The sequence below is a fragment of the Sparus aurata genome, chromosome 12 (assembly GCF_900880675.1).
Source record: "Sparus aurata chromosome 12, fSpaAur1.1, whole genome shotgun sequence".
Classification (NCBI taxonomy): Eukaryota; Metazoa; Chordata; class Actinopteri; order Spariformes; family Sparidae; genus Sparus; species Sparus aurata.
Window position 1 is genome coordinate 6,353,066 of NC_044198.1, and position 24,750 is coordinate 6,377,815.

General features: G+C 42.4%; 2 protein-coding genes across 4 annotated transcripts in view; both read right to left on the minus strand.

Annotated features, from left to right (window-relative positions):
* tmc2a (transmembrane channel-like 2a) overlaps positions 1-9,652 on the minus strand; it is a 13,131-nt gene extending 3,479 nt beyond the window's left edge. The window contains exons 1-14 of the mRNA XM_030435915.1: positions 9,459-9,652; positions 7,864-7,902; positions 7,317-7,755; positions 5,814-5,969; positions 5,293-5,383; positions 5,106-5,187; positions 4,918-5,024; positions 4,676-4,774; positions 4,138-4,280; positions 3,747-3,894; positions 3,429-3,617; positions 2,438-2,617; positions 1,641-1,799; positions 914-1,042 (exon numbers count right to left, since the gene is read on the minus strand). Coding sequence (XP_030291775.1) covers positions 914-1,042; positions 1,641-1,799; positions 2,438-2,617; positions 3,429-3,617; positions 3,747-3,894; positions 4,138-4,280; positions 4,676-4,774; positions 4,918-5,024; positions 5,106-5,187; positions 5,293-5,383; positions 5,814-5,969; positions 7,317-7,755; positions 7,864-7,902; positions 9,459-9,492 — 1,995 coding nt within the window. The 5' untranslated portion in view covers positions 9,493-9,652. The remainder of the gene's footprint in view (positions 1-913; positions 1,043-1,640; positions 1,800-2,437; positions 2,618-3,428; positions 3,618-3,746; positions 3,895-4,137; positions 4,281-4,675; positions 4,775-4,917; positions 5,025-5,105; positions 5,188-5,292; positions 5,384-5,813; positions 5,970-7,316; positions 7,756-7,863; positions 7,903-9,458) is intronic.
* Positions 9,653-17,001: 7,349 nt separating this feature from the next.
* LOC115593165 (AN1-type zinc finger protein 5-like) lies at positions 17,002-23,725 on the minus strand. 3 transcript variants are annotated; one of them, XM_030436576.1, is made up of 6 exons: positions 23,474-23,725; positions 20,223-20,407; positions 19,949-20,111; positions 19,627-19,730; positions 18,927-19,055; positions 17,002-18,508 (listed from the first exon to the last, which is right to left on the minus strand). In XM_030436576.1, exons 2-6 carry the CDS (start codon positions 20,377-20,379, stop codon positions 18,360-18,362), a joined length of 702 nt encoding a protein of 233 aa, XP_030292436.1. In that variant the 5' UTR covers positions 20,380-20,407; positions 23,474-23,725; the 3' UTR covers positions 17,002-18,359. The 3 variants fall into 3 exon arrangements, with proteins under 3 accessions (XP_030292436.1, XP_030292435.1, XP_030292437.1); XM_030436575.1 differs by lacking the exon at positions 23,474-23,725 and adding an exon at positions 22,542-23,438; XM_030436577.1 differs by lacking the exon at positions 23,474-23,725 and adding an exon at positions 22,408-22,534.
* Positions 23,726-24,750: the final 1,025 nt, after the last annotated feature.

Consider the following 24,750-nt stretch of genomic DNA (forward strand, 5'->3'; position numbering starts at 1 on the left):
GTTGGCATTAATAAGTGGGCTTGGACTGCGACAAAAAGAATAATGACATCACATCAACAACATTTTTAACAGACTGGCTACACTCTAACAAAATTATAAAACCACATAGTCTACACTCAGCCATGCTAGCAGTTCTGTGAGGCTAGACAGCAGTGCTTTGAGCTAAATGCTAATGTTAGCATGGGAACATACTACATAATGCTAACATGCGGCAGGAATATTGTTTACAATATTCTTAGTTTAGTGTGTATGCATGCTAACAATAATTGGACTGAACCATGGTAAAAGTTAATAATTAATCTGGTACATTAGAAAGTAAAAAAAAGGTCAGTTGTTGTTGTTGCTTTGCTTCTTCCATTAATTAGTTTCATTCAAATGCACAGTTTTTGTTTTATTTCAACACCTCACAATGTCAAAATCAAACAGTAATGTATACTTAAATAATACCAGCATGTGGAACACTTACAATGTCTCAATATGTCCTCCTAACTAAAGACGTTTCAACATGTTTGAGTAATAAATCACAGATGTAGGGTAATTATGATGTCTAAATTCCATTAAGATGCATCAGTTTAAAGGTTCTGATATTTTTTATGCTGGTTTATGTCAAAGTTTGATTGCTTAATGGGACACTGAAATAATACTAAGGCCTTGTCCACACATATATGGACATTTTGCCAAATGTACATTGTCCACTGCTATTGGAAATCATCACATCAATTAATTTCCATTTGGTCAAGGCCTGTTGCTCCTCACAATGCATGCAAACAACAGTGCCCACAAATATGGTGGAGATACTCTGAGCTACTCTCTCAATCTCTTACTGAGCTACTGAATCGTCTTTAGGCACACCCTGAGAAAACCACTTAAATGAATTCATTGTATCACAACATTCTTCAGCTGCCGTACTTACAAAGCCAGCCTCCAGGTCCCAGCACCAGCAGTAGTTGAGGAAGCGAACGATGACGGCTCTGGCGAAGTCACCAATCAGGATGGTCAGGTAGGACACCTGGATGTCCGAGACGGTCAGCTTCACAAACTCCTGGAACAACACACATTCAGGAGGGTGAAATGAGGACATAGAGGTTTTGTCAAAGCAGCATGACATCTCTCATCGTTCATATAAGGCAGCTCAAACATTTTGACAGAAAGTAACCCTATTTTGGCAGCCTATAAGACTGACTCTTTAAACCACAATCACAGCTTTAATCTTAAAATCCAAGTAATATGTTCTTATTTATTGATTACTTAATTATTGTTTTCTCTATTTATTCATCTGTCCTCATTCTGTCCTTGCGCTGCCGTAACACCATAATGTCCCCTCTGGGGGATCAATAAAGGATTATCTTGTTTTAGAATATTTAAATCTTCACCAGGAGTTTGAGAATTACTCTTTGGCAGATTATTCCGTGGCTTTAGAGAAGTGCAAGAACAAGATGAGACGGAGATGTGGATTTGCAAAGATGGATCAAATGACAGGAGGAGATTGTGTTATTTCTTCTCATTAAACCTCATAGTATAACAGGAGTGGTATACAAGATAAGATGCAATACAAAATTATGTTACTTTGTCAATCATTAGAAGTATTTGTCTAAAATGTGTTGTATAAAGAAGTTAATAATTTTTTTCATTTTCAGTACTACGCCAACGGCGGTCTCCCAGCAGGGTCCTCTGATGACATCAGAGGGGTCCATGGGGGGCGGGGTGGACTCTGTGTCGTTGAGCAGGCGTGTGTAGTTGGCGTAGTACTCCTTCATGGCCCAGATGGAGGCGTTCTTAATGGACTCCTCTTCTTCCAGCTGCAGTACACAAAGACGTGAATCAGTCTGCAGTGACACAAGTTTATACCGAAGACACCAAAGTACAGAATTGTCTTTTTTATGGTGGTTGTCTGCTGAATCATCCGTCAAAAGCTAAGTCTTCCAGAGCCAGAAAACAAAACAATGCAGGTCTAAACATTACCTCAGTCCTACACTTTCTCACATAAATATCAAATATTCATGGTGCTACAAAAATGAGACATGGTTGATTGAGAGACTGTAAGCTTGATTCGTATTCCATAGCAATGTTTTGCTAGAGACCCCCAGTGGATACAGTATTCATTACACCCTACAATGCAGAAGTAGGGCTAGAAAAATGTAACCTCAGGGTAAAACATCGATCTTGGGGGTCACATGAGTTCGAAGAGTTCAAAACGTGTGAGATATTTTGTGTGCAACCTTGACATAATGGCCCAAGGTTGGAACTAGAGTATCGACATCCTGACGCCACAAGAAGGGCAAAACAAAGGCCAGGAAGCTTGTTTAAAAGAGTCATTAAAGACCAACATTGGGCCAAGATTGTCTGAATAACTGTTCAAGCTGATCAGTTTAGGAAGAGCACTCACATATACACACACACACAAACACACACACACACTCACTCACTGCTGACATACCTTGGTGTTGACCTCGTCAAACAGGGCGAACAGAAAGGTGTAGAGGTTTCCCAGGAACAGGGCGAAGATGCGTCCCAGCTGCCACTTGAGGGCGATTCGAGGATGGTAGTCCTCCAGCTCAGCGATGGTCTCGAACAGAGGAGGACACACCAGACCCAGCAGAGACATGATGATCTCCAACTGTCCGAGACAATGGAAATTCATTAATAATGTCTTCGCCTCAAATTACCATTTCAATACAACAGACAACACCATTTTATTTGTCTTTCTATGTGGGCTTTTTATATTTTTTCTCACTGATATGATTACAGATTTTTCGACCAAGGGAAAGAGTCTCTGTCTTTATAAGTGTTTTCTTACAGCACTGCAGTCGTCTTGTTTAATTCACTCATGACGAAACATCCTCACGGACTCTTTTGGAATCTACTAAATCAAAGGAAGAAACAAAGGGACCGCGGTCCTGTGAAGTTCAAACAAAATGCGATGAATGCGTTCTTTGGTAGGGAGCATTGAAGTTAAAAAAAATAGATAGAAAGGAAGAGAGCTGAGGCACTCTTCTGGCACAAAGTTTAAAAGCCGTTATTCAGAAGGGTATTTCAGGGTTTCACCGTGAAAAAAAAAGGCTGTTTTGTCAGAACAGTGCCTTTGATTGTCTTTCTAAAACGTTTATTTTTGAATCTGTTCATGTTCCTTAAAAGTTTTGTCAGAGGTATTTGGCAATCTGTGGTAGACAGAAATATTCATCCAAAAACGAATCAAATCTTTGTCATTATTACTTACTACATGACCCAAACGCTTCAGAACTAGCAAACAGATGAACCTTGAGTTTAAAGTGACCGGTAGTAGTGTTAAAGCAGCAAAAGCATAACTAGAAACAATAGCAATATTAAAAAAGCTGGTTTGTTTTTGATGTAAAAGTAAAAAAAAAGTGACTTTTTTTTTCACCCTTGTTTGTTGTCCTATAAACTAGTTTGCATCTGACCATCATTACCTCGTTCTTCTCGTACCAGCTGAGGTCGTCCCTGGAGGCAAACTCCTGAGACCTCTTCACTACGAAGTAGATGAGGTAACCGCTGCCGCCGAGGCTGCAGGTGATCAGGACGTTAGCCAGGAGTCTGAGGAACCTTCGCAGGTGGATGTTCTCATCCTTCTGGTTCTCCTGCTCGTCCACGATGGACTCCTGTTTTTGTCAAAACGGAAACGGAGAGAACATTTTAACCTGGTCATCGACCAGATTAGCAGTGTCGCAGTGTGCTACATGTGATTTCGCATGCGTAAATGTTTCTTGTAAAACTGTCGCCACGGTTACCTTGAAGCTAGTGGTGATTGAGGCGTACTTATTGTCGGCCGTCTCTGAGTTGCCTATGAGGTAATCCCAGCTGGTGAACATCTTCCAGGCAAATGTGAACTCTCCTTCATCTCCGTCTCCACCACCGACGTCAGCGTTCTTCGCCATTCTGGGAAAAAAAACAGCCTTCTTCAAGAACATGTAGGAGGACCATCCCATACATTTACAGAACAGCACATTCAAGTGTACGCAGTTGCTTTATCTTGATATCTTTGACTTCCGTCACCCCAGGGTTTTGCTTTGTTTTCTCACATTTTAAAACTCAAATTTACTTAACTATTTTTTGGGACACTAAATGTAAAGCAACCATACTGTGTGAAGCCCCCTGAGCTGGACGCTGCTGCCGACTCACGTGCGGATCACGACCATCAGGCTGTAGCCGAAGGTGCCGATCCCGACCATGAGGTAGGACAGAGGCAGCCTGAACTTCAGCAAGCCGATGGTCCTCTGGTTGTTGTAAAACCCGTAGAACAGGACTGAATATTTGCAGTAGCCCTAATAAAAGGAGAAGTTCTGTCATTATTAACCCCATCTCCTGACCCATCATGTGTTAGTGTCAGTGCTCACTTGTGCAACACGGTTGTGCTGCCATTTTGGCCAGGACACTTTCGAACAGCAGAGAATCATCAAGCTAAATGAAGGTCGAATAAGAAGAAAAGTGGGGTTTCCTTCATAAAAAAGAGCAAACTCCCAAATGTGTTGTATGTCATTATTGAGATGCCAAAAACCCCCATAGTGAAAACTGAACCTGAATTGGACTGTATTGTACACACCATGATGATTAAGTAGGGACTTCTTGTAGTATCAATTGAAAACGTTTGCACTGAAATCCCTGTGGGCATATTCAAAAGCATGACACAATAAAGGTCTTTGTCATATATGAGACTCACATTGAAGTCCATGAGGACAGAGTAGTCCTGAGCAGTGGCCTGCTCTGCTCTGGGGACAGTCTTCCTGGGAATGGAACCGTAGGGAAGACCCATCAGAACCTGCGAGAATATAACACTTTTTTTTAGAATTTGTTCTTGAATCTTTTAACTTTGTTTTACTCATCTGTTGACCAGATTTGTGTTCATTTCTTACTTTGACCGACATTCATATTTTATTACTAAACATGAATACGTCATTTCACCTCAGGGATGACCACCAGTCCAAAAGTGAAGCCGAAGAGGACCAGGTTCATGCCGTACATCCAGCGCAGGAAGATAAAGTAAGATGCCACAGATGACCCAAAGTGACCTGAGAACGTTTGAGGAGATTTTTAAGTGTCTGTCCACTAGGAGTCGCTGTTCAGCTGGAGAACCCTACGACAAAACTTACTTTCCACCTCTTTAATCTTCCTCTCCCAGGGGATACAGGCTGTTCTGAAATTCTCAAAATCCCTCTGGAACTTGATCCATTTCTGGAAATTATAAAAAAAAAAAAAAAAAAAGACAGAGACTGAAAATTACACAAGGAAAATGCGCAAACAAACACAAAACAAGACAGTGTGAATGCTGTGCCTAACCTTGGTCATCATCACTTTGTAAGCGTACCACTTCCTGCCTTTTCCTTTGCCCAAAGCCCCCTCAAACTTATCCACAAATTGTTGAGCCTCCCTGTGAAGAAATGAAAACACAGGTGAGATAAATGCCCAATAAAGTGAGCTGGATTTGTGTCTTTTCACATTGAATTGGATTTTTCAGATGAATGATGAATTCAAACACAAATATTTAGCACTTTCAAGTTGGTTCGCAAGTGCAGGTTTATGGTTTGAGATCAGAGTTTGTGTCCCACGTAAAGCTCCAGAGGGACGAGTGAAATATATATTTTCCGTTGTGGTTTTTCATCTTTGCTGTGAGACTTACATGTGGAACCAATATTTTCATATGCACTGATAAAATGCCCTCAAGTATTCCACCTACAAATCCAACTAAGTAAAAGCTGCATATGATTTTTATTTCGTTTTTATGCCAAGGATCTAAATACAGCACTCTGATTCTAGACTGAGATGTAGAACTGGAAACCAGGACGGGTGTAAGAGATTACTTCAGGTGCGTGAGCCTCCGCTTCATCCTCCACGGCTTGTTCCTGATGGTGGCGATCAGTTTCTTCTTCTCCTCCACTTCCTCCATCAGCCGGGCCATCTCCCCCTCTGACATGGACTCCTCCTCCTCATCAGAGTTGGAGTTGGAATCAGAGGAACTGGAGCAGAACAGGCAGGAGGAGACGGAGACGGAGAGGGGAGGGGGTGAGTTGGACAGAGACAACTTTGTGTTCTGAAAACTATCGGCTAAACTCAGTAAGCGTATGTAACATTGTAAGTACGTTTACTCGAGTAATGCACTTAAGTACAGTACTTTAGGACATTATCTTTTGAACAACTAGTATTGCCTACTTACTACTTACTAATACAATGTCTTCACTTTCACTCAAATATGACTTTTGGGTACTCGTTACAACACTGGCCAGATTCCAGTGACAACTTGTACTCTCTGTAGTGAGATTAGAATAACTAGTTCTACATCTACACCGTGGTCTTAAAAAACATACAAATGGTTTTCAACACCTTCAGTGAATATGACCTTCAACATCACATCTGTTAGCTTGATTGAACCCTCTTTCATCAGCATACATTGTGATATCACCTTTTCCACACACGGAAGGCAGATTGCCAGTGTACATGCTGAACAGGATTGGGCCCAGTATAGAGCCCTGCGCGACACCAGTACGAGATTAGATTGGTAAAGATGGATTTTGAGAGGTTGGAAGCAGAATGAGAGGTAGGATTTAGTAAAGGCGGAAAAATTGTATGCAAAAATTCAAGTTGAGTAGTTTAGATTTGCAATTTACAGATCACTTTAATGCCTGACAAAGGAACACCCCATTAGCTGTCTTGTAGCTAACCATCCTCAGAACAAAATGTTAACTTGCAACTAGATATTTTGGTTTAAAACATAGATTGCTGAGAGTTTTGCTGAGCACATTCATGCTGTCCGGAGGATGAACAAATGTCACATTTTTGCTAATGTCAGTTACATCAGCATACATGAAGATATCAACTTTTCCACACACAGAGGACAGATCATTATTGTATGCTGAAGAGGACTGGCTCCAGTATAGAGCCCTGCAGGACACCAGTTGACAGAAACAAGGGGTTAGAATTGCAAAAATCGATACTGAAAAGTTGGGAATGAGAGGTAGGATTTGTAAATGATGGTTGAAAAGATAGAAATGTTTTGATGTTGTAAGCTAAGTAGTTTTTGGACAGATAAGCATGCAATTTGAACCCCATTTTGAAATAAGAGCTTTCCTGTAGCGCTGTGGTAATGCACACTTACAAACAAGCTGTTTTATGATCTAAAACGCAGATTGCGATGTAACTTGCGGAGCACATTCACACTGTCCAGAGAGCGAACATGTGTCACAGCATGAACATTGTTTTAGCTAACAATAAAGTTTTAAGTTATGCATTTTTTCTCATATTGTCAGTTCTTCCCCCCAAGAAGAACATTAATGCACTGCTTTCACCTCTGGTGTGCTCTGACTTACCTGTCGTCCTTCTTCTTCTTCTTCTTCTTGTCATTGTCCTTGTCTTTCCCCTTGTCCTTCCCTTTGGAATCACCTTTCTTTCCCTTACTATCCTCCTCCTCATCTTTCCCTCCTTTCTTTCCTCCCTTCTTCCCCTTCTTTCCTTTTCCCGCATCGCTGTCCTCATCATCACTGTCCTGGGCTTTGCCTCCTTTCTTCTTATTGGCCGCTCCTCCCCGCTTCCTCTTGGGAGCCTCGTCCTCGCTGTCATCATCGTCACCACCGCCACGTTTCTTTGCGGGCTTCTTCTTGTTCGCTCCCCTGCGTCCCCTGGGAGCTTCATCCTCTTCATCATCCTCATCTTCATCCTCGCTGGCTGGCTTCTTTCCCCGGCCTCTTGCCCTTGCACCTCCTCTTCCTGCTGCCTGCCTCCTGTTTGTTCTCCTTTGGGTGGCACCATCTACATTAAGACCAAATAAAACAATTTTTTTTGTTTTCTATTAGATTAGACTCTACACCATAATTATTTTTTAAATCAGTTCCATGAAATTCGGTTTTATCCACTCACCATCACTGTCACTCAAATCCCCGTCTATCTCTATCCCAACTGAGGAAGAAAACACAAAAAACAACACAGTCAAATACTACAAATAAAAGTTGAGCCCAGCAGACAATTAGCACATCTAATCCTAACCCAGTGAATATAGCAGTAGAGTTTATGGATCAAAAATTCCTAATAGAAAGTCACACAATTGACCTTGTTTTACAGTTCAAGGTGTCCTATACACAGTTTTCACAGATATCTCTTTGATAATGATTCTCTTTAGGGGAAAATTATTTTTGGGCAGCAGGGGAATTGAAATATCCAGCTCAAAATGAAACACTCATGGAAAGGTCCCCAAAGTGAGAAAACATCTAAATCGCCCCCTGGTGGCTGGTTGCAGTAAAGGTAATGAACCCCTCCAACTTCATGTTAGCAGATGGGACATGGGCCCAACTAAAAACTCATGGTACATGTCGGACACATTTTTCTCAAAGATGATTTCTGTCCTTTTGTCTCATTCTTATTGGGCTGATTTGATAAGAATGCAATATATTAGAGCTGGCCACCTGTCGAATTCATACCCAAAACAAACAGGAGGCAACATATCACCGGAGTAACTGCTAATTACTGCTGACTGTAGCTGCTGTCAGCTAGTTAGCTCAGTTAGCTGTGCAGCTACAGGTGTGGAGGGTGACTATGGAGCACAGGGGTGGTGTTGGTGCATACATCGCTAGCACCAGGGCTTTGGACCAAAATGGGCCAGGGCTAGCAGGTTAGCATGCTTACTCTAGTAAATATCTCTTCAACATAATGCATACATGTTACAACATCAAAACATATCATAATTATGATACAATTATCATTGCAAAATTCGTACGTATTGCACCTTTAATTATTTGATTCTATAAAAGGGAAACGCTAAGTCATGATTGACAGCTGAGCACGAGGCGGTATGGGCGGGTATTTGACCCGATCATTACTGCGCAGACTCTGGCTCTGAATAACGTCACCAGCGCAAGATGGAAGTGCTCGCATCAGGAATATTTTTGGCTTAATCTTTGTACAGTTGGAGGAGGTGGACCCGCATTGTCCATTAATAGAAAGTCAGTGATTTTAACATAACTTTTGTGACAGTGCACCTTGAAAGTACAGCCTCCTGGTCGATACACTTAACACCCTGAAAGGACCTGGACCTTGCATTTAGTATCATCTCATGAGCAGTGCACAAATTTAGTCCCAGGAACTCGACCCAACAGCAGGTTGAGACAATCGGACGAAAAAGCAGAACCAATGATGGCAGCTAAGCGCTATTTTACACTTTATTAAGCTCCTGCTTGTGGAAAAAGGACCAAGAGTAACACGAGACTTGAGCCCTCACCTCAGACATTAAAGCATATATAATGTATACTGTATATAATGTTGTCTGCAAGAGGAAACAGACGAATAATTGTTGCTCATGTCCAAAATGAAGTGCATGTTACAACACTATGTATTCCATCAATATATATTTTGATACAAGAAAAACATTTTCCTCCTCTGAAATGATCCAGCCTGCATCACACATTATCATAACCTGCACAAAGCATATTAATCCTCCAGTCCTCTGATCTTCAACTCACCATCATCAGAAGACACATCGCGTTTTCTCGGCATGATGATAGATAATAGGCGTCTGTCCTCTGTGTCCTCTTCGCCCAGACTACCTCCTCAGCAGGTTGGCTCTCCTCTGCCTAGGCTCCCCGCCAGCACCCAACTCGGGTATCTGACAATGCCGTCACTACGACGACAGCTGCATGTGACTCGCAGGTCACAGGTGCTTTTGGAAAGGTGCAGTCAATTCTGGAACCCCAGGGTGATGCACTGTGGTTTATCAAGCAGAGAGGTCGAGACCGTGTGATTCTCTAGGAGCTCAGACATTCATATTCTATTATTATTACACAAGGATGGTCACATACAGCTGTTGCTCAGTGTCAGGCCCATCTTTTAGTTCTTAGAAGTGAAACGGCATTTAATGTAAACATATTTAGCCAGGCCTGATTAGTGTGCCCTGCTTTGTTTTTCCTAAATGGCCAAAGGACCACCTCATATAAGTGCTTAGACACTCTCACTCCTCTAGTCATTGGAGACAACACACACACACACACACACACACACACACACACAGAGTAGAAGACCAGACGCCCTAAAGATTTAATGAAGGTTTAGGTTTCCCCCGTGCGAGGCTCATTAAGCAAACAGTAAATACCCCGGGATGACCTTGCAGCTGCAGTATCTTTTTGTTTTGTTGTCTTCAATAGAAGTCGGGCAGGTATGAAGTCGGCCAACCCGAAGCAGAGCCTGACAGCAGCTACCTGTGTGTGCAGAGCTGGAAACCGTAGGGAGAAAACACATTATAGCCTCATTAAATAATAGAGTAGAGCTCATTTTTCACATCCAAAATGATTCCATTACACGGTGGCCGCTTCCCACATGCAAGTCACGGATCACACCCTTTCAGACTGGTGCTGGTGTGCAACGTGAGTGTGCTCGAGGTGGCAGATCTGCTGCGTACCTGCCCACCTTTTCAGAGACAACATAGAGAGGTGGTCCAAATGTTGACAGTGGCAGATTACGGACGTTGCTACAGAGGCTTTGGTGGTATAGTCAGAGTAACACATTCACTCAGATCAACTCAAATGTTCATTATTAAAGGGACAGGTCAACCCAAAATCAGACATGCATACTTTTCCCTTTCACCTGTAGTGCTTTTTGAAACATCTAGTTGCCAATTCTTGAAGATATCAGCCACAGAGATGTTTGACTTCTTTCATATATAATGGAACTAGATGGCACTCGGCTAGGGGTGTTCAGTGCGGAAAAAATGCATTTGAACTTGAACTCAGGAGCAATGTCTCTGTCTGAAATCATGACCCGGTTACTCAAGATAACTCACAGATACTGTTGTGAGCGGTTTCATATCGAAACTTTTTTTTTTGGGAAGCGTGCAGCTACTCATGAATGAGAGCTCAACCGAGGAGGAGGACACCAATAATGTTTACATCCTGCACGGTCACAACCTCGAGCCGCTGGTCCATGATTAGATGCAAGCACGGCGCTACAGTATGTGGGTATAATTTGGTAGAAAGAAAAAAGTTCCTACATGAAGCTGCTCACAAACAAGGTCTGTGGATTATGCTGAGCAAACCAGGCAACGGTTTCTGGGAGAAGACATTGCTGTTGAGTTCTTCAAATTATTTTTTTTTGAGTGCCATCCACTTCCATTTGATTGGAGAGAAGGTAGACGTCATATGGCTGATTTCTCCCAAACTCTGCAACTCTCAACAAAACAAGCTAGACGGACAAATAGCACTATGGGCAAGAGGAAAAAATATGTCTTTTTGATTTTTGGGGTGAACTGCCCCTTTAAGCAGATGTTATATACACTCAGTTTGGATGACACATTATTAAGGGAATGTAGGCGTATTTGAGGGTAGGCTATATACAGTAAGCCAATGCCTATATCTATGTGCACGTGTAGGTATCTATCTATAATACAAGGAATCTCTGTCTGTCTGTCTGTCTGTGTGTGTGTGTGTGTGTGTGTGTGTGTGTGTGTGTGTGTGTGTGTGTGTGTGTGTGTGTTCCTCAAATATCTCTGCGGATCAGGATCAGACTGACCTGAGACTTTCAACATGGCTGCTGCGTGGTTCAGTGGTGTGCAATAAGCATTTGCTTGGACTGCAATGATAGCGTGAATAAATTATTTCATAAATGCTTTACAAATTCTGCAAGCATTGTCCACCGGAGCCACTACAGTCACGTGGGCACCAGAGCCAACCACTGCACACCGTGTCCACGTGCGCACCAGAGCCAATCACTGCAGAGCTTAAGCCCACGACATACCTTAAAAAAACAAGCAGATTTATACCTGCAGCGGCGCGAGCTGGACCGGGATTTTGCCGGCGGTTCGGTTCCGTTCTGTGCATCTAAACTGACTGTTGTGGATTAATTAGATTAAACAAGTCCAAGTCTGTTCGGGTCTGAGGAGATCCGGAGACGCGCGGACAACAAAGTGGGATCGGAATCTGTGGATGTTTGTGTGTAGCTAGCGCTAGCCGCGCTAGCTGGCGCTAGCTACACGGCCCACCGCCCGAGTCAACGGAGCGGACGCACTGGCACGTCCAAAACCGGATTTAGGGTAAATAATGTCCAACACGCCTTTTCGCGAACATTGCCGTTACGTTTGCTTTGTGTCTGGTGCAGGAAGAAACAGTAAAAATGTGCTTTTGTCACAAGCGGATTTATACCTGCAGCGGCGCGAGCTGGACCGGGATTTTGCCGGCGGTTCGGTCCCATTCTGTTGTGTCCATCTAAACTGACTGTTGTGGATTATAATGAGATTAAACAAGTCCAGACTGAGTCTGTTCGGGTCTGAGGAGATCCGGAGACGCGCGGTCAACAAAGTGGGATCGGAATCTGTGGATGTTTGTGTGTAGCTAGCTGCTAGCCGCTAGCCGACCCACACGGCCTAACGTTACCTACAGAGTTGACGGAGCAGACGCACTGGCACGTCCAAAACCGGATTTTGGGTAAATAATGTCCAACAGGCTTTTTCGCGAACATTGCCGTTACGTTTGCTTTATGTCTGGTGCAGGAAGAAACAGTAAACATGTGCTTTTGTCACAAAAGTGTCCAAGCAGCAAGTTTGGTTGTTGCAGGGTTCGTACGGGTGCTTGAAATCCTTGAAAGTGCTTGAATTTCAATGTTGTGTTTTCAAGGTCTGAAAAGTGCTTGGATTTTAGTTTAAGTGCTTGAAAGTGCTTGACATTATAACTCTGTGTCTTTTACAAAATTGGGATCAGACTGGATAATTAATTTCTGAAGTTTTTGCTATTATAGAATATAATTTTAGATGTTTACAGCATAATACAATGTACATAATTGTGATAAAAAGTGAAGAAAAAATCACAAGTATATATATTCCTTTAGATACATATTTTACCCCAGCAGCAAGGTGCTGGAAAATCTTAAAAAGGATCCTTAAAAGTGCTTGAAAAGTGCTTGAATTTGACCTTGAAAAATGTGTACGAACCCTGTTGTTGAGGAACAGGAAGATGTGGGAGGGACATCGGCGGATGATTGACAGCAGCAGTGATGTGTTGGAGACAGCGACAGAGATAGCGAGTTTTGAGAGTTGAGAGATTTGTGACATATAGCGTGTTTGGAGTGTATAGTTAGTGTGTTATGTAGTGTTTGGTGTAGTGTGTTTAGTGAGTAGTGGAGTCGTGTTGTGAGGCAAACCAAGGAGGAGACGGCTGAATGTGGAACAGGCAGGAATGAGCTGAGCCCTGAGCCTGAGGCATTGCCTGCATTTAAATGTAAATAGTTACACATAGCTTTGTAAATTTCAAAAACTTATGCACCAATTTAGCAAACAAGAATTTATATTTGCATTATAACTAATGCAATTGGTCCATTAAACACATTTGTGGTTTTCACAGTAAAAAAAACTAACTTTTTCTACTCTGATTTTATGTTATTTTGTGATTTTAGGTCCATAGTGTTAATATAGTACCTTAAAATGAAAAAATAACTGTACAGTCACACATGTGAGGTTGTGCTAAAAATAATTACACCAAGTAAGGCAAGGTAAATAGTTTTTAAGGTGACATATAATGGTATAATCAAAAACAGCCAATTATATCCCTGACGTCCCACCTTCAAACACAGCCTCATTTGGCCATCCATGAAAAAGCTACTTAACCTCCCACTTTTCTATAGAAATACATGCTTCCTACGGGCAATGCACTAGTATCTATTAAAGTGCTGAAATGCTTTAGAGGTTCTTGTCCAGCGGTCAGAAAGCTTCAGAAACACCATCAGATGAGGGGGTGGAGTGGGAATATTTCGGTAACTTTCTAAAACTGATAATACACCATTCACACCCACTTCACTCTGTGAGTGGTCAGCTGTGCAAAGGTGAAACTAGCTCTGTTCTGTTCTTTGTAATATGTCCAGTGGTTCATGGAGGGCATGGAGCTCTTTTCTGTATTAGATCTGCATTAACTGTTTTATTTGGCTGCTTGATAGCAGCAAAATCAAGTTATCGAGCTGCATCTCTATGAATATGTCCATAGGCTGAGCCTCAATGAGGTTAACCAATAGCAAAGCTCATGACAGGGTGAAGTGGTATAGAATGCATATGCTTTAAACACAACTGATGGGTATTACGTTCAACCGTCACCATCCTATTTCTGGAGCCTTCTCGCTAAAACTGCTGTCCACTCAGGCTAACAACACAGATGAGAGCTGTGAGAGTGAACCAAAACAATGCTATGTTGAAACACTACACAGAGCTGAGGGGAGCTGCAGAGTTGGTGTTAACTGTCTGCTGGTTAATTCCTACATGCAACCTCTTTCATATTCATTATGATCTAGTCATTCTACCCCTTGTTAATATAAACATATGGAAGATAGCAATTTTTTATGTGCTATGGTCATCTGTGATGATGGACTCCCTTTAGCTCGAGCTGTCTGCGTTGACCCTTTTGTTTTGTTTTACACCAATGATCATAAAATGGAACATTCAAAACAGAACTGAGTCCTGAATCATAAATCGCACAAAATTTTGATTTCAGAAAAAAAAAAAACTGTTAAAATGTGAAAAGAGAAAAAAACCATGTTCCAGGAATTTAAGAAAAAGATACAACTGGATGTATGTACATGGATTAATAACTGAGGGACCAGATCTTACAGTTGCTGTAATTAATTATTGATGCACACATTTGTTTGTTTTTTAAATTAACCTATAAAATGCCAAATACCCTGAGTGCAGTCTTAGCCTGCTGTAGGATAGTACAAAACCGAACCAAACGGCACTATTTAACCGTTTTATCTCCACATCTGGACACATTCGCGGTCTTGACACGAACGCATGTCCAAACGAGCATTAGATGCTTCTGAATTAATATTTCATGCACGATCACCATTAAAAGATGCATGAGCAATTAAAAGTTAATGGATCAGGCTCAACAAATGCTGCAATACTGCTGCTCGTCTGTGACAGATTGTCAAAGTGTTTGCGTGTAATGGCGTAGGGACTGAAAAACAACCTAATGTATTTAAGTTACTTTGAATTTCAGTAAGAATATTGAACATCTGTAACTCTGTATTTTTATATAATATTTAAGCAATGTCTGTTTAAGCTGTTAACTTGTCTGACTGTGACTATGATGATGATACAGAGTTGATTTTTTTAATTAAAAATCTGTTTTAAATTAACAATGTTAGGTTCACTGCCGTGGTATTTATTGGTCTATGAGGTTAGCTTTAATGTTTATGTTATTCTTCAGTATTGTCATCATCTCACACCAACTGGACAATTTGTTTAAGAATGCATCCATGTTGAGGTTTTTGTTGTAATGCTACATACAGCGTGTTGAATAAAAGAGCGTATGTCTGTCACGCCACCTAGTGGACGTTTGCGGAAAGGAAGCATGACCACAAAATGACATGTAAACCGACTTGTTTACATGTTTACCTGCAACTACTGTAACATAACAACACATAAATAAGCTGTCTGGCAGATAGAGAAGAAACTAAGTTGAAGGAGTGCGTCGTGTAACAACCTAAAAATTACTGTTAGAGCCTCAGTTTGAACAAGGATAACGACAGCAGGAACATTAAGATACTGAAAGTACTAGTGTCAGGGTTCGTACACATTTTTTAAGGTCAAATTCAAGCACTTTTCAAGCACCTTTAAGGGTCATTTTAAAGATTTTCCAGCACCTTATTGCTGGGGTAAAATACTTTTCTACAGGAATATATAAACTCATTATTTTTTCTTCACTTTTTATCACAATAAAGTACATTGTATTATGCTGTAAACATCTAAAATTATGTTTCATAATAGCAAAAACTTCAGAAATTAATTATCCAGTCTGATCCAAATTTTGTGGAAGACACAGAGTTATAATGTCAAGCACTTTAACTAAAATCCAAGCACTTTTCAGACCTTGAAAACACAACATTGAAATTCAAATACTTTCAAGGATTTCAAGCACCTGTACGAACCCTGTAGTGTAACTGTCATGTAATGGAAATATGAGGTCATAATGAAATCCTTAAAAAGCAGAGGTCATAATGAAACCCTTAAAAAGCAGAAGTAGAGCAGATAAAAGGTCTGAGTGAACAGTGTTTACTTCTGCACAGACACAAGATTATTTGGGGAACCATTTCTACTAATCCCTGGGGGAGTGTGTGTGTGTGTGTGTGGGGTGGGGGCTGATGTTGAAGTGAAGTGTTCGTGACACCACGTGCTGCTCATGCTGATGAATGGGTACAACCTGCACGTGTGTGTGTGTGTGTGTGTGTGTGTGTGTGTGTGTGTGTGTGTGTGTGTGTGTGTGTGTGTGTGCGCGCGCGCTTATCAAAACATACAGTCCTCATGGTGAGGCAGGGCAGCAGGTGTCATAACGTGACCCGAGGCCTCGCCGACTGCAGCGGATCCAGTTTCCCCTGCAGAGACACGAGTCACATGGAAACACAGAAGTGACAGGCAGCAGCCTCCAACTGTCAGCTGGATGACACACCGAACATCACGGCACAGTTGAATCACACTTCAAGCGCTGTGACATAGATAGGCTTATGAAACGGATCCCAACATTGTTGACATTAAAAGGTGCAATACGCGAATGTGTGTAGTTCGAAACCAAAACGCTCAGCAGAATGAAGCAATTTAGCAGCGCTGATGTTACATTAAAAGGCATCTGAGCTGTAGAGATGCCTACTGAAGTTATACCAGCAGAGGCAACACTCTGATATAAAGTACAGCTCATGCCTCTGGAGCTTAGCCGCCTGCCTGACCTCCCACTCACTCCTCTCCCCTTTCACAAGTCTGTCAACACTGGTCTACAAATCTTCTCTTCCAGATGCGAGCAAACATGTTTGTTTGGTACGGACCCGAGCGAAGGTCACGCCATCCTGATTTGAGTAGCTGTTTATGTAAAACATAAAAATAGTGATGCAATATAATCATGATCTCTAATTGTGAATATCAAAAAGAATTGCATGATGGTTTTGTTCGCAAGTAGATCCTTAGAGAAGATGTTCAAAGTTGAGGAATAAAAGGCAGAAAAACGATCGATAATGGCATAACGAAATGAAGGGCTGTGAATTCTTGACTTCATATTTGTGAACATAATTTATTTACATCATACAATTTATTCTGTTTTATTGGAGGATTACGCGCACTGCAGTATATAAATAAAGATGTTTGTACAAACTTGCATAACTAAAGGGTAAAAAACAAAACAGATTAAGCAGCTGGACCAAAAAAAAATTAAAAAAATCAACAAAAAACTGAAAGTTATTAAGAACCTACGACCACAGGTCTCACTAAATCACCATGGCACACAACCACTTAGCCTCATACGATGCTCATACGTCCACATCTACTCCCACGAACACTCCCAACGCTGTGAATTTTGTCGGCTCACATTTAAAAATCAAGGAAACATTCAATAGTGAAGTAAAAGATGAAAAGATTAGTGGAGCTAAACCCTTCCAAAAAAGGCAAAAATTAATACAAGTTTAGGCTACTTGTCATACAACAACACACGGCATACACTTTCTGGAAAACAAAAATGGAAACAAACTAACAAAATGTGACTTCAGTGGATGGTTTCAAAGACCTAAAGATGCAGGAAGTCCACGTGCCTGCCATCCAGATCCCGGGCACAGAGTGGGTCGCGGCGTTCAGCCGAGATCAACAGGAGAGAGAAAGACGTCACTGTCAAACTATGTTGCATTTCCAGTCCCGCGCGCACGGCAGGAGGAAAGGAATATGAGCCAGCGTCAAAGGGCTCGCGCGTAGTCTCTTCTTCAAAGTCTCTTTGTAGTAGGTCTGTGGAGCTGTATTTCAACAGGGGCCAGAGAGGACAAGATTCCAGCGGCACAGAGAAGCATTTTGGGTTGATAAAAACTTACCAGGACGCAAAGTCTGACAAATAAGGAGGGTTCGACTGACCAAAAAAAAGAAAAGAAACCGCACGACAACATCCTTTGTTTTGCTACTCAAGCCAGCAGAGAGCAAGCACGGCTGAGATGGTGCCATCAGCCAACAGCAGTAACAGTCTGAGAGTCCGAACAGGCTCGAGTGTCCAAACTCTTTCCAGGCAAAGTTCAAGCGACCTCAGGGGGAAATCACGAAACAGACTGGGCAGCCATCAACAGCGTTTTCTAAAAGGGGCAGTAACGTTTTCTTCAGCGATCGCCCTCAGTCACCGATATGGACCCACCGTCATCCTCGCACAAAAACTTTGTTAAATACAACCTTTCAAAACGTGTTGAACTCGCACACAAACAAGAATGAAAGCTGAAAATATAAGTGAACTTTCATGCACTGGGGAGAAAATGCTGAATGTGTAACAAACAAGGGGGGAAAAACAGGTCCTTCAGACAGAAAGTTGGGCTCAAGTTCATGGTTTTTTTTTTTTAAAGCGGATCGCTCCCAGTATTCAAAGTCAAACTGAGAGTCCTCTTCATATTCTCTGGATTTTGTCGGCAACGACTACAGGGTTCTCCTTACGAATCTTGTCAGCAGCTTCGGTTCTGTAGTCATACGGACAGTTGTGCTTATCAGAGTAACGGTGAAGTCCGCAGAACAGATTCCCACAGCGGCAGTCAAAACCTGAAACAGAGGACGGACAGTGTCAAATCAATGACAAGTGTTCACAGCTCTTATACAAGAACCTGTTTTAACGGCTCCACAAAGGAACTTTTGCTACTAGGAAAACTGAAATCAATAACTTCTGAACAAATATTAATACCATCTGTCTCTCCTTTTTGGCTATTTGCTGCACTGCTTTCATCAGATACTGGAAAAGGTTGATCTGCTCTTGCATTCTGCTGTGGACTGCATGTCAAAATGGCAGAAAAGCACAAAACTTGCTGTGTGATGGCTCTGCTTTGACCACATTGTATTGGCATTCTCAGCCAAGAGCCTAGAGCAAAGTCATTGTGCGGCCCATTCTGCCTCATAAATCACCATATATATTTTCATCGATTTATTTATTTATTTATTTTTTTGTATCCGTCCCATTTCATACCTGTAAGGCCAACCTTCTTGCGGCACATAAAGCAGCGATTCTTCTTGGGTTTTGGGGGCTCTGGGGCTATGAAGTCCTCACTGCCAGCAGTGGAGGGATGGGAGGCAGAGGATGTGGGCTGACTCAACACTGGAAGCACACGAGAAAAATACATGAGCTTTCTTACTATCCTACACACCATTATATAAAAAAATAAAACATGCACACACACAAGGGGGACTAAAAATTCACTGGTGGATGTAAATGGGGGAGGACCGTATTTCAAGATTTTGGTATGTGCAATTTGTATGTGCTAGGGCTATGTTAGAATATATTGTGACATTTTCTACACATTATAGATCGAAACATCTGTTTTTGGCTAATCCAATGAACTTAATTTGTCAAATGGACCCATTCTCTAAATACCCACAAAGCAGTCCTGCCCACTGATTTTCAATCAATCGGAGATATGACAGTTAAAAGATATCTCTGTTTATACCCACTTTTAATCATCTCATGGTAAAACATTGTTTTGCAAAGCTATAATGAAGATGTCTCTTACACTGTCAGCTTCACAGGGGTATTTCTGGCAGGACTGTTATACTGGCCTGCATCACACTTTACTCAACTGGTATGTTTGCGAGTGTGTTGGTGTAACTTGTGTAACTGGTATAAGTACATATCCTCTGTGATAAATAACAGGTCCATATTTGGTAGCTACCTGGCTCTGTGAGCTCTACTTTGGTCCCTGAGGCTCCTTTCTCCTCACAGGACAGACTCATCTCAGTCATCTGCTGGGTTACTGAAACGGCAGCTGAAGCTCCACTGCAAAGGATAAATAGGACACATTACAATAAGAGTCACACATACTAATAGGTATGCATTTATTCAGGGTTTATGGTGTTTTTCAGTCAGGCTGCATTCACAAGAGCCCACATAATTGAGCCAATGAGGAACTATTCATCCACTCTGAAGGTGGAGCATTTTTGATAGCACCGGAGCTGTTTGAAGGCAGTGAAATAAACTGTTGTGGATCCCCTCACCTGAGAACCTCGCTGGCGGCAGCCTCGCTGGCAGCGGCAGCTTCAGCTTCAGCAGCGGCAGCCTCAGCCGCCACCTCAGCGGCAGCGACTGCAGCGGCTGCGGCATTGTTCAGAGTGGCCTCTAACCTCTGGATGGCAGACACCTCAGCGGCGGGGCCACTGCCTGAGGGAGAAACGTTTCACCGCATGTTACAGTCAGACACAGAGGTTGGGAGTTTTGCCCTGTGTGGACAGGGAAACAAAGGGAAACTGTGACAGACACAGCAGGTCTTACCCAAGGCACTCAGAGTACTGACTCCGCCATTGTTCTGCCTTGACAGGTGCTCCTTATGGCACACAGAGCACATGCCATTAGTCCTAGGGTTGCCATAGAAACCACAGCCGGTAGGACAGAGCATAGGAACTGGGCTTTGATTGGTCTCCTGGGCCATAGTGATGTCTGCCACCTGGTGAGCTGACCTAGGGACACAAACAAAAGACACCAGTGGAGAGTGTGATTACGACCTACATACAAGAAAATCTGACCTGATGAATTATAAACAGACAAATGAAAAATTAGAGCTAGTGAGTGGAAAACTATTATGATGGCTCAGTGCCATACAATAAGGGCTGTATAGATCGGTCAAGTGACCGCTTTAGCAACACGTTCACAAAAGCAATAAAGTATCATTTATCGAGCCAAAGTGCAAAACAATTACTGGAATCCTTTGTGAACTTTTACTGGGTGCTCAGATTAAAACAACCTTGCGTACAACAACAAAAGTATCAAAGTCCTGGTACAGAGTTTGAATGCCATTTCCAGCAAGCAAATATATGCATTACAGAGTTCAAAACAGTGTCGTTTCACTCTGAGCTGCAGTCCCTCTGCCAACACAATCCAATTCACCTCTCACGCAACGCAGTCCTACCACACCAGGTTGTGGTAAGTAATGGGTTTAGTGCAGGGATGGGCCTTCTGATGATATCAAATGACGATCGATCTTTAAGGTGTCCACATTTCTTTCCTTTCAGGGGCATCATATATTTTGCAGTGTTTAGTGTTTAGTGCCCTCTTACGTCTGTTTCTAAACTTCACATTACGTTATTAACCAGCAGATCTGTGCTGAGTGTACAACTGGAAGAGTGACGTAGCCAACTAGATGGCAACGCTGATTGGATTAATTACTTTAAAAAGGGACAAGGAGCTTGTGCCAGAACTGTCTCTATGGCAAAACAGGGCTTTAAATGGTGCAAACTGAGAAATCCATTGGCTGTTTCAGTCTGGCTGTGGTCTACAGGGCAATTCAAAGATCAGGAAAAAAAGATTTAGATTGTGATTGAGTCGATTGCGGTATTACTTGGTCAGATCACCCACCCCCAGTTTAGAGAGAGCTCATTATTACTATCAGCTATTAGCACATTCTCCCATCTGACTTTGGCTTGTTGACCACTGACAGAAGCCTCTCTCTTCAGTCAGTTAATCAATCAAGAGTTGAAAGGGAGAAAATACTTGCATGTTGCTGCGCCACTTAAAGGTTTAACATCCGATCTGAATGATGAGATTATCATGTGATGAGACATGACTTGGAAAGGTCTGTTCAACCATGGTTACGATCTACATTGAATGCAAAGAGTGTTCTTGATCTTTGCAGATGAAGACTGTGACATGTGATGTCTTGTTGAACTGCTGATATTTTCGACAACACCTGACATATTTTGTAGGAGATAACGCGTTTGTCTAAAAAATCTGAATGTTTAGCCAATGTTGATAGGATCACCAGTTAATCCAAGTTGGGAAACAGGAAGTACGAGGCCCCTCTTTTCTGGTAAAGTTAGCCAAGTAAACAAGAACTTGAATCTGACTAATAATTACACGAAAGGAAGTTGATCACAAGAAGGGGGGGGGCATTTATGATCATGGATTATAAAACACGGGGAAACAATAAACACTGCAATGTTTCCGGCGAATTGCATCAGAGGCTTCCTCCTCTTCATTACTGCAAGCTGCAGCTTCACGTGTGTGTGCCTGCAGACTGCAGTGCTCCACGCAGCTTCCAGGCTCACATGGACCTGTGTGTGGTGGCTTCCCTCTCTCGCTGGAGTGCAATGTGACACTGTGATCTCAAGACACGCGCGCACGCGCACACACACACACACACACACTCACACTCACGGGTTGCCTCAATACAGTAAGGCGGTGAACACGTCTATTTATAGACAACCTCGAGAGTCGTGCAAACAGGGCTGGTGTCATGCCAGAATGTGTATCGTTATCCGAGCAGGTTTCCACCATCAGAGATCCCATCAGCTTTCCAACCGACGGGAGACAGGTGGCTTTCAAAATCCTACATAGACAAGACCGGGTTTGAGCGTTCTGCTGAACAGATCCTGACAATGATGACACAATTCAGCAGAACAACTGTGGTTCAGATAAAGAGGCGAGCACGTTCATCACCGAGACAAAAGCCAAAATCACCTACTAGCTCAAGATGAAGTGGTACTTGGGGAATGCTAACGGCAGACTCCCAACTCAGTTATCGTCCCGAGACTCAATAAACCCCTCTCCAGACAGCCGTGCTCAGTGAAGATGGTTTGAGCGATCAATACTGTTTACCTCGGCGCCAGCCCTCGCTCGCTTCCCGACAAACACCGGGCCACAGCAGTGTCACTTCTACAAATCCACTGAGTCATGCTAGCAAGCTAATGGCTGCTGCCAACATCTTACTCTGATAGACTATGCTACATGGACAGCACGGACGTGGCTAAATCGACTCCGAGTAGAGCTTCCCGAGCTCGTAGTTAAAAGAAACACAAATAAAAGCACACTCCAGCACTACAGTTGGTTAATTTAGTCGTATGCTAACGATTGTTGGCCACAACAACCGTGTGAGCAGATTCTCGTGATCTCGCTAATGTTAGCATGCTAACTTGGACGTTAGCTTGAACAGAAAACTGTTAGCATTGTTGTTGCCTTTGCTTTGTCTCTTCTTTGTTTTTGTTCACAACACACGCGAAATTAGTATCTTGACATTAACTTATGACACAGTGTCTTTGCATGCATCGCCCTGCGTAATAGGTGTTATAATCATTACTACACATCAAATAATAGTTAAACATTGATATAGTTAGCCAACAAGATGTCTCACTTTATAAATCTACAGATGCTGATGGAGCTGCTAGCAGATTAACTTTAGCCAGGTTAAACAACGTTACACAGTGATTTAACTAGCTGGACAGTGTGGTGTGGACATAAACAGACGCTCTCATGTCAATGTCAGATTTTATAAGTGAGTTGTATTTAATTCACGACAACCTCGCAGTTGGAGAAGGAAAGTTTTCAGCGACACGTGCTAACCAAACAGAACATTCCTTTAATCCTCGCAAGCGAAGTAAGGCTACGCCATTTTTACATTTTGGACAAGACCAAACACTTTTAACAACGGATCTGGCGATCGATTGTGTTGGTGTCTCACTGCTCACTTGGGAAACTTCACAAACAACCACGTAGGCTAACTTAGCTGGCTTTAGTGTGAATAGTTAACTTACCTTCTGTGTCTGAGAAACGTTTCTTCTCGAAACTTTTTGGATTGACCGAAAAACTAACTAGGTTTTACTCAGAGGTGACTCTCTAGGGCCGTCTAGGTACGTCGATTTTAGTGCCTCTCTTTTCAGTCTTCTCACGCAACTCCACTCCGCCTGGGAGTACCTTCGGCGAATTTCGTTGACGTCCTCTGCTCTGTCGCTGATTTGTGGTAGCATCTGTTTTGCTTTACGTGGTGCGTTTGCGTCCCCCCTTGTTCCGGCGAGACGTCACGGAAATTGTGACCCTCTGATTGGAAGGCAGGGGTGTTGGAGGCGAAACCCCTCCCCTTCCGGTGTACCTCAAAAGATTTGTTGATTCATGGCTTTTACCGAACATAAACCCTGTCCTAAAGATAGACAGACCGTTGCTCCGACTCCAGTGTGTAGATACAAAATCAATGTCCATGTAGCCAGGAAGGATTGACACAGACTCGCTGTTCGTAGATCAGAGTAAACAAGTTTATGAGAGGTGTGTTGCCTTCATATGCTCCTCGTAAGCTTCAGCTTCCCTAAGATGTTATGTTCATCGTCAAGCTAGGATTGTTCGTTGAGTTTACTCTGTCTGACCTTCGTCCTCTTAGTTATATCTTCCAATGGACAGCTCGACGACATGAACAGTCCTCAGGCCAGGGTCAGGCCTATGGATCAGCTAGGTTGGACACAGTACTGTGATCCACAACCGTAACAGAAGCCTGTTTGCAATGCCCATCCCAAGACAGGCATTTACACGAATTCCCCAAGAAAATAAATACAAAAAAAGCAAACACTGATACAATAAAATTGGATGGCAAGGACCAGTTAATTTATGTTTTTGTCGCCTATCTTTTAAAGTTTAAAATAATCTCATTCATGATCCATTTTGAGTTCTGTGGGAAAGGAGTTCCACATATTGATCCCCTGAATAGCTGCATATTTGAACCTATATGAAAACCAGTGTGACAATTTGAAGATGTGTTTGGCTGAAGGAAACCTCTGTTGACAGAAAATCAGGGGTGCCCTGTTAGTTAGGAGGAGTGTTTCCCCAATCTGTGCCAGTTATAAGGGGTCCATTAGTTCTTCCATGGTCACAATAAAAGATAAAAGGTTCTTAAGGCTTGCCGGACTCGAAGCCATCAGCCCCTCCAATGAAATGAAATTTTCCTGATAAATATTCTTTACGAAGTTAACCACCATTTAGGTCAAATCGATTAAGTAAAACAAGGGAAGAAATACACACAGAACATTTAATACAAGCAATTCAA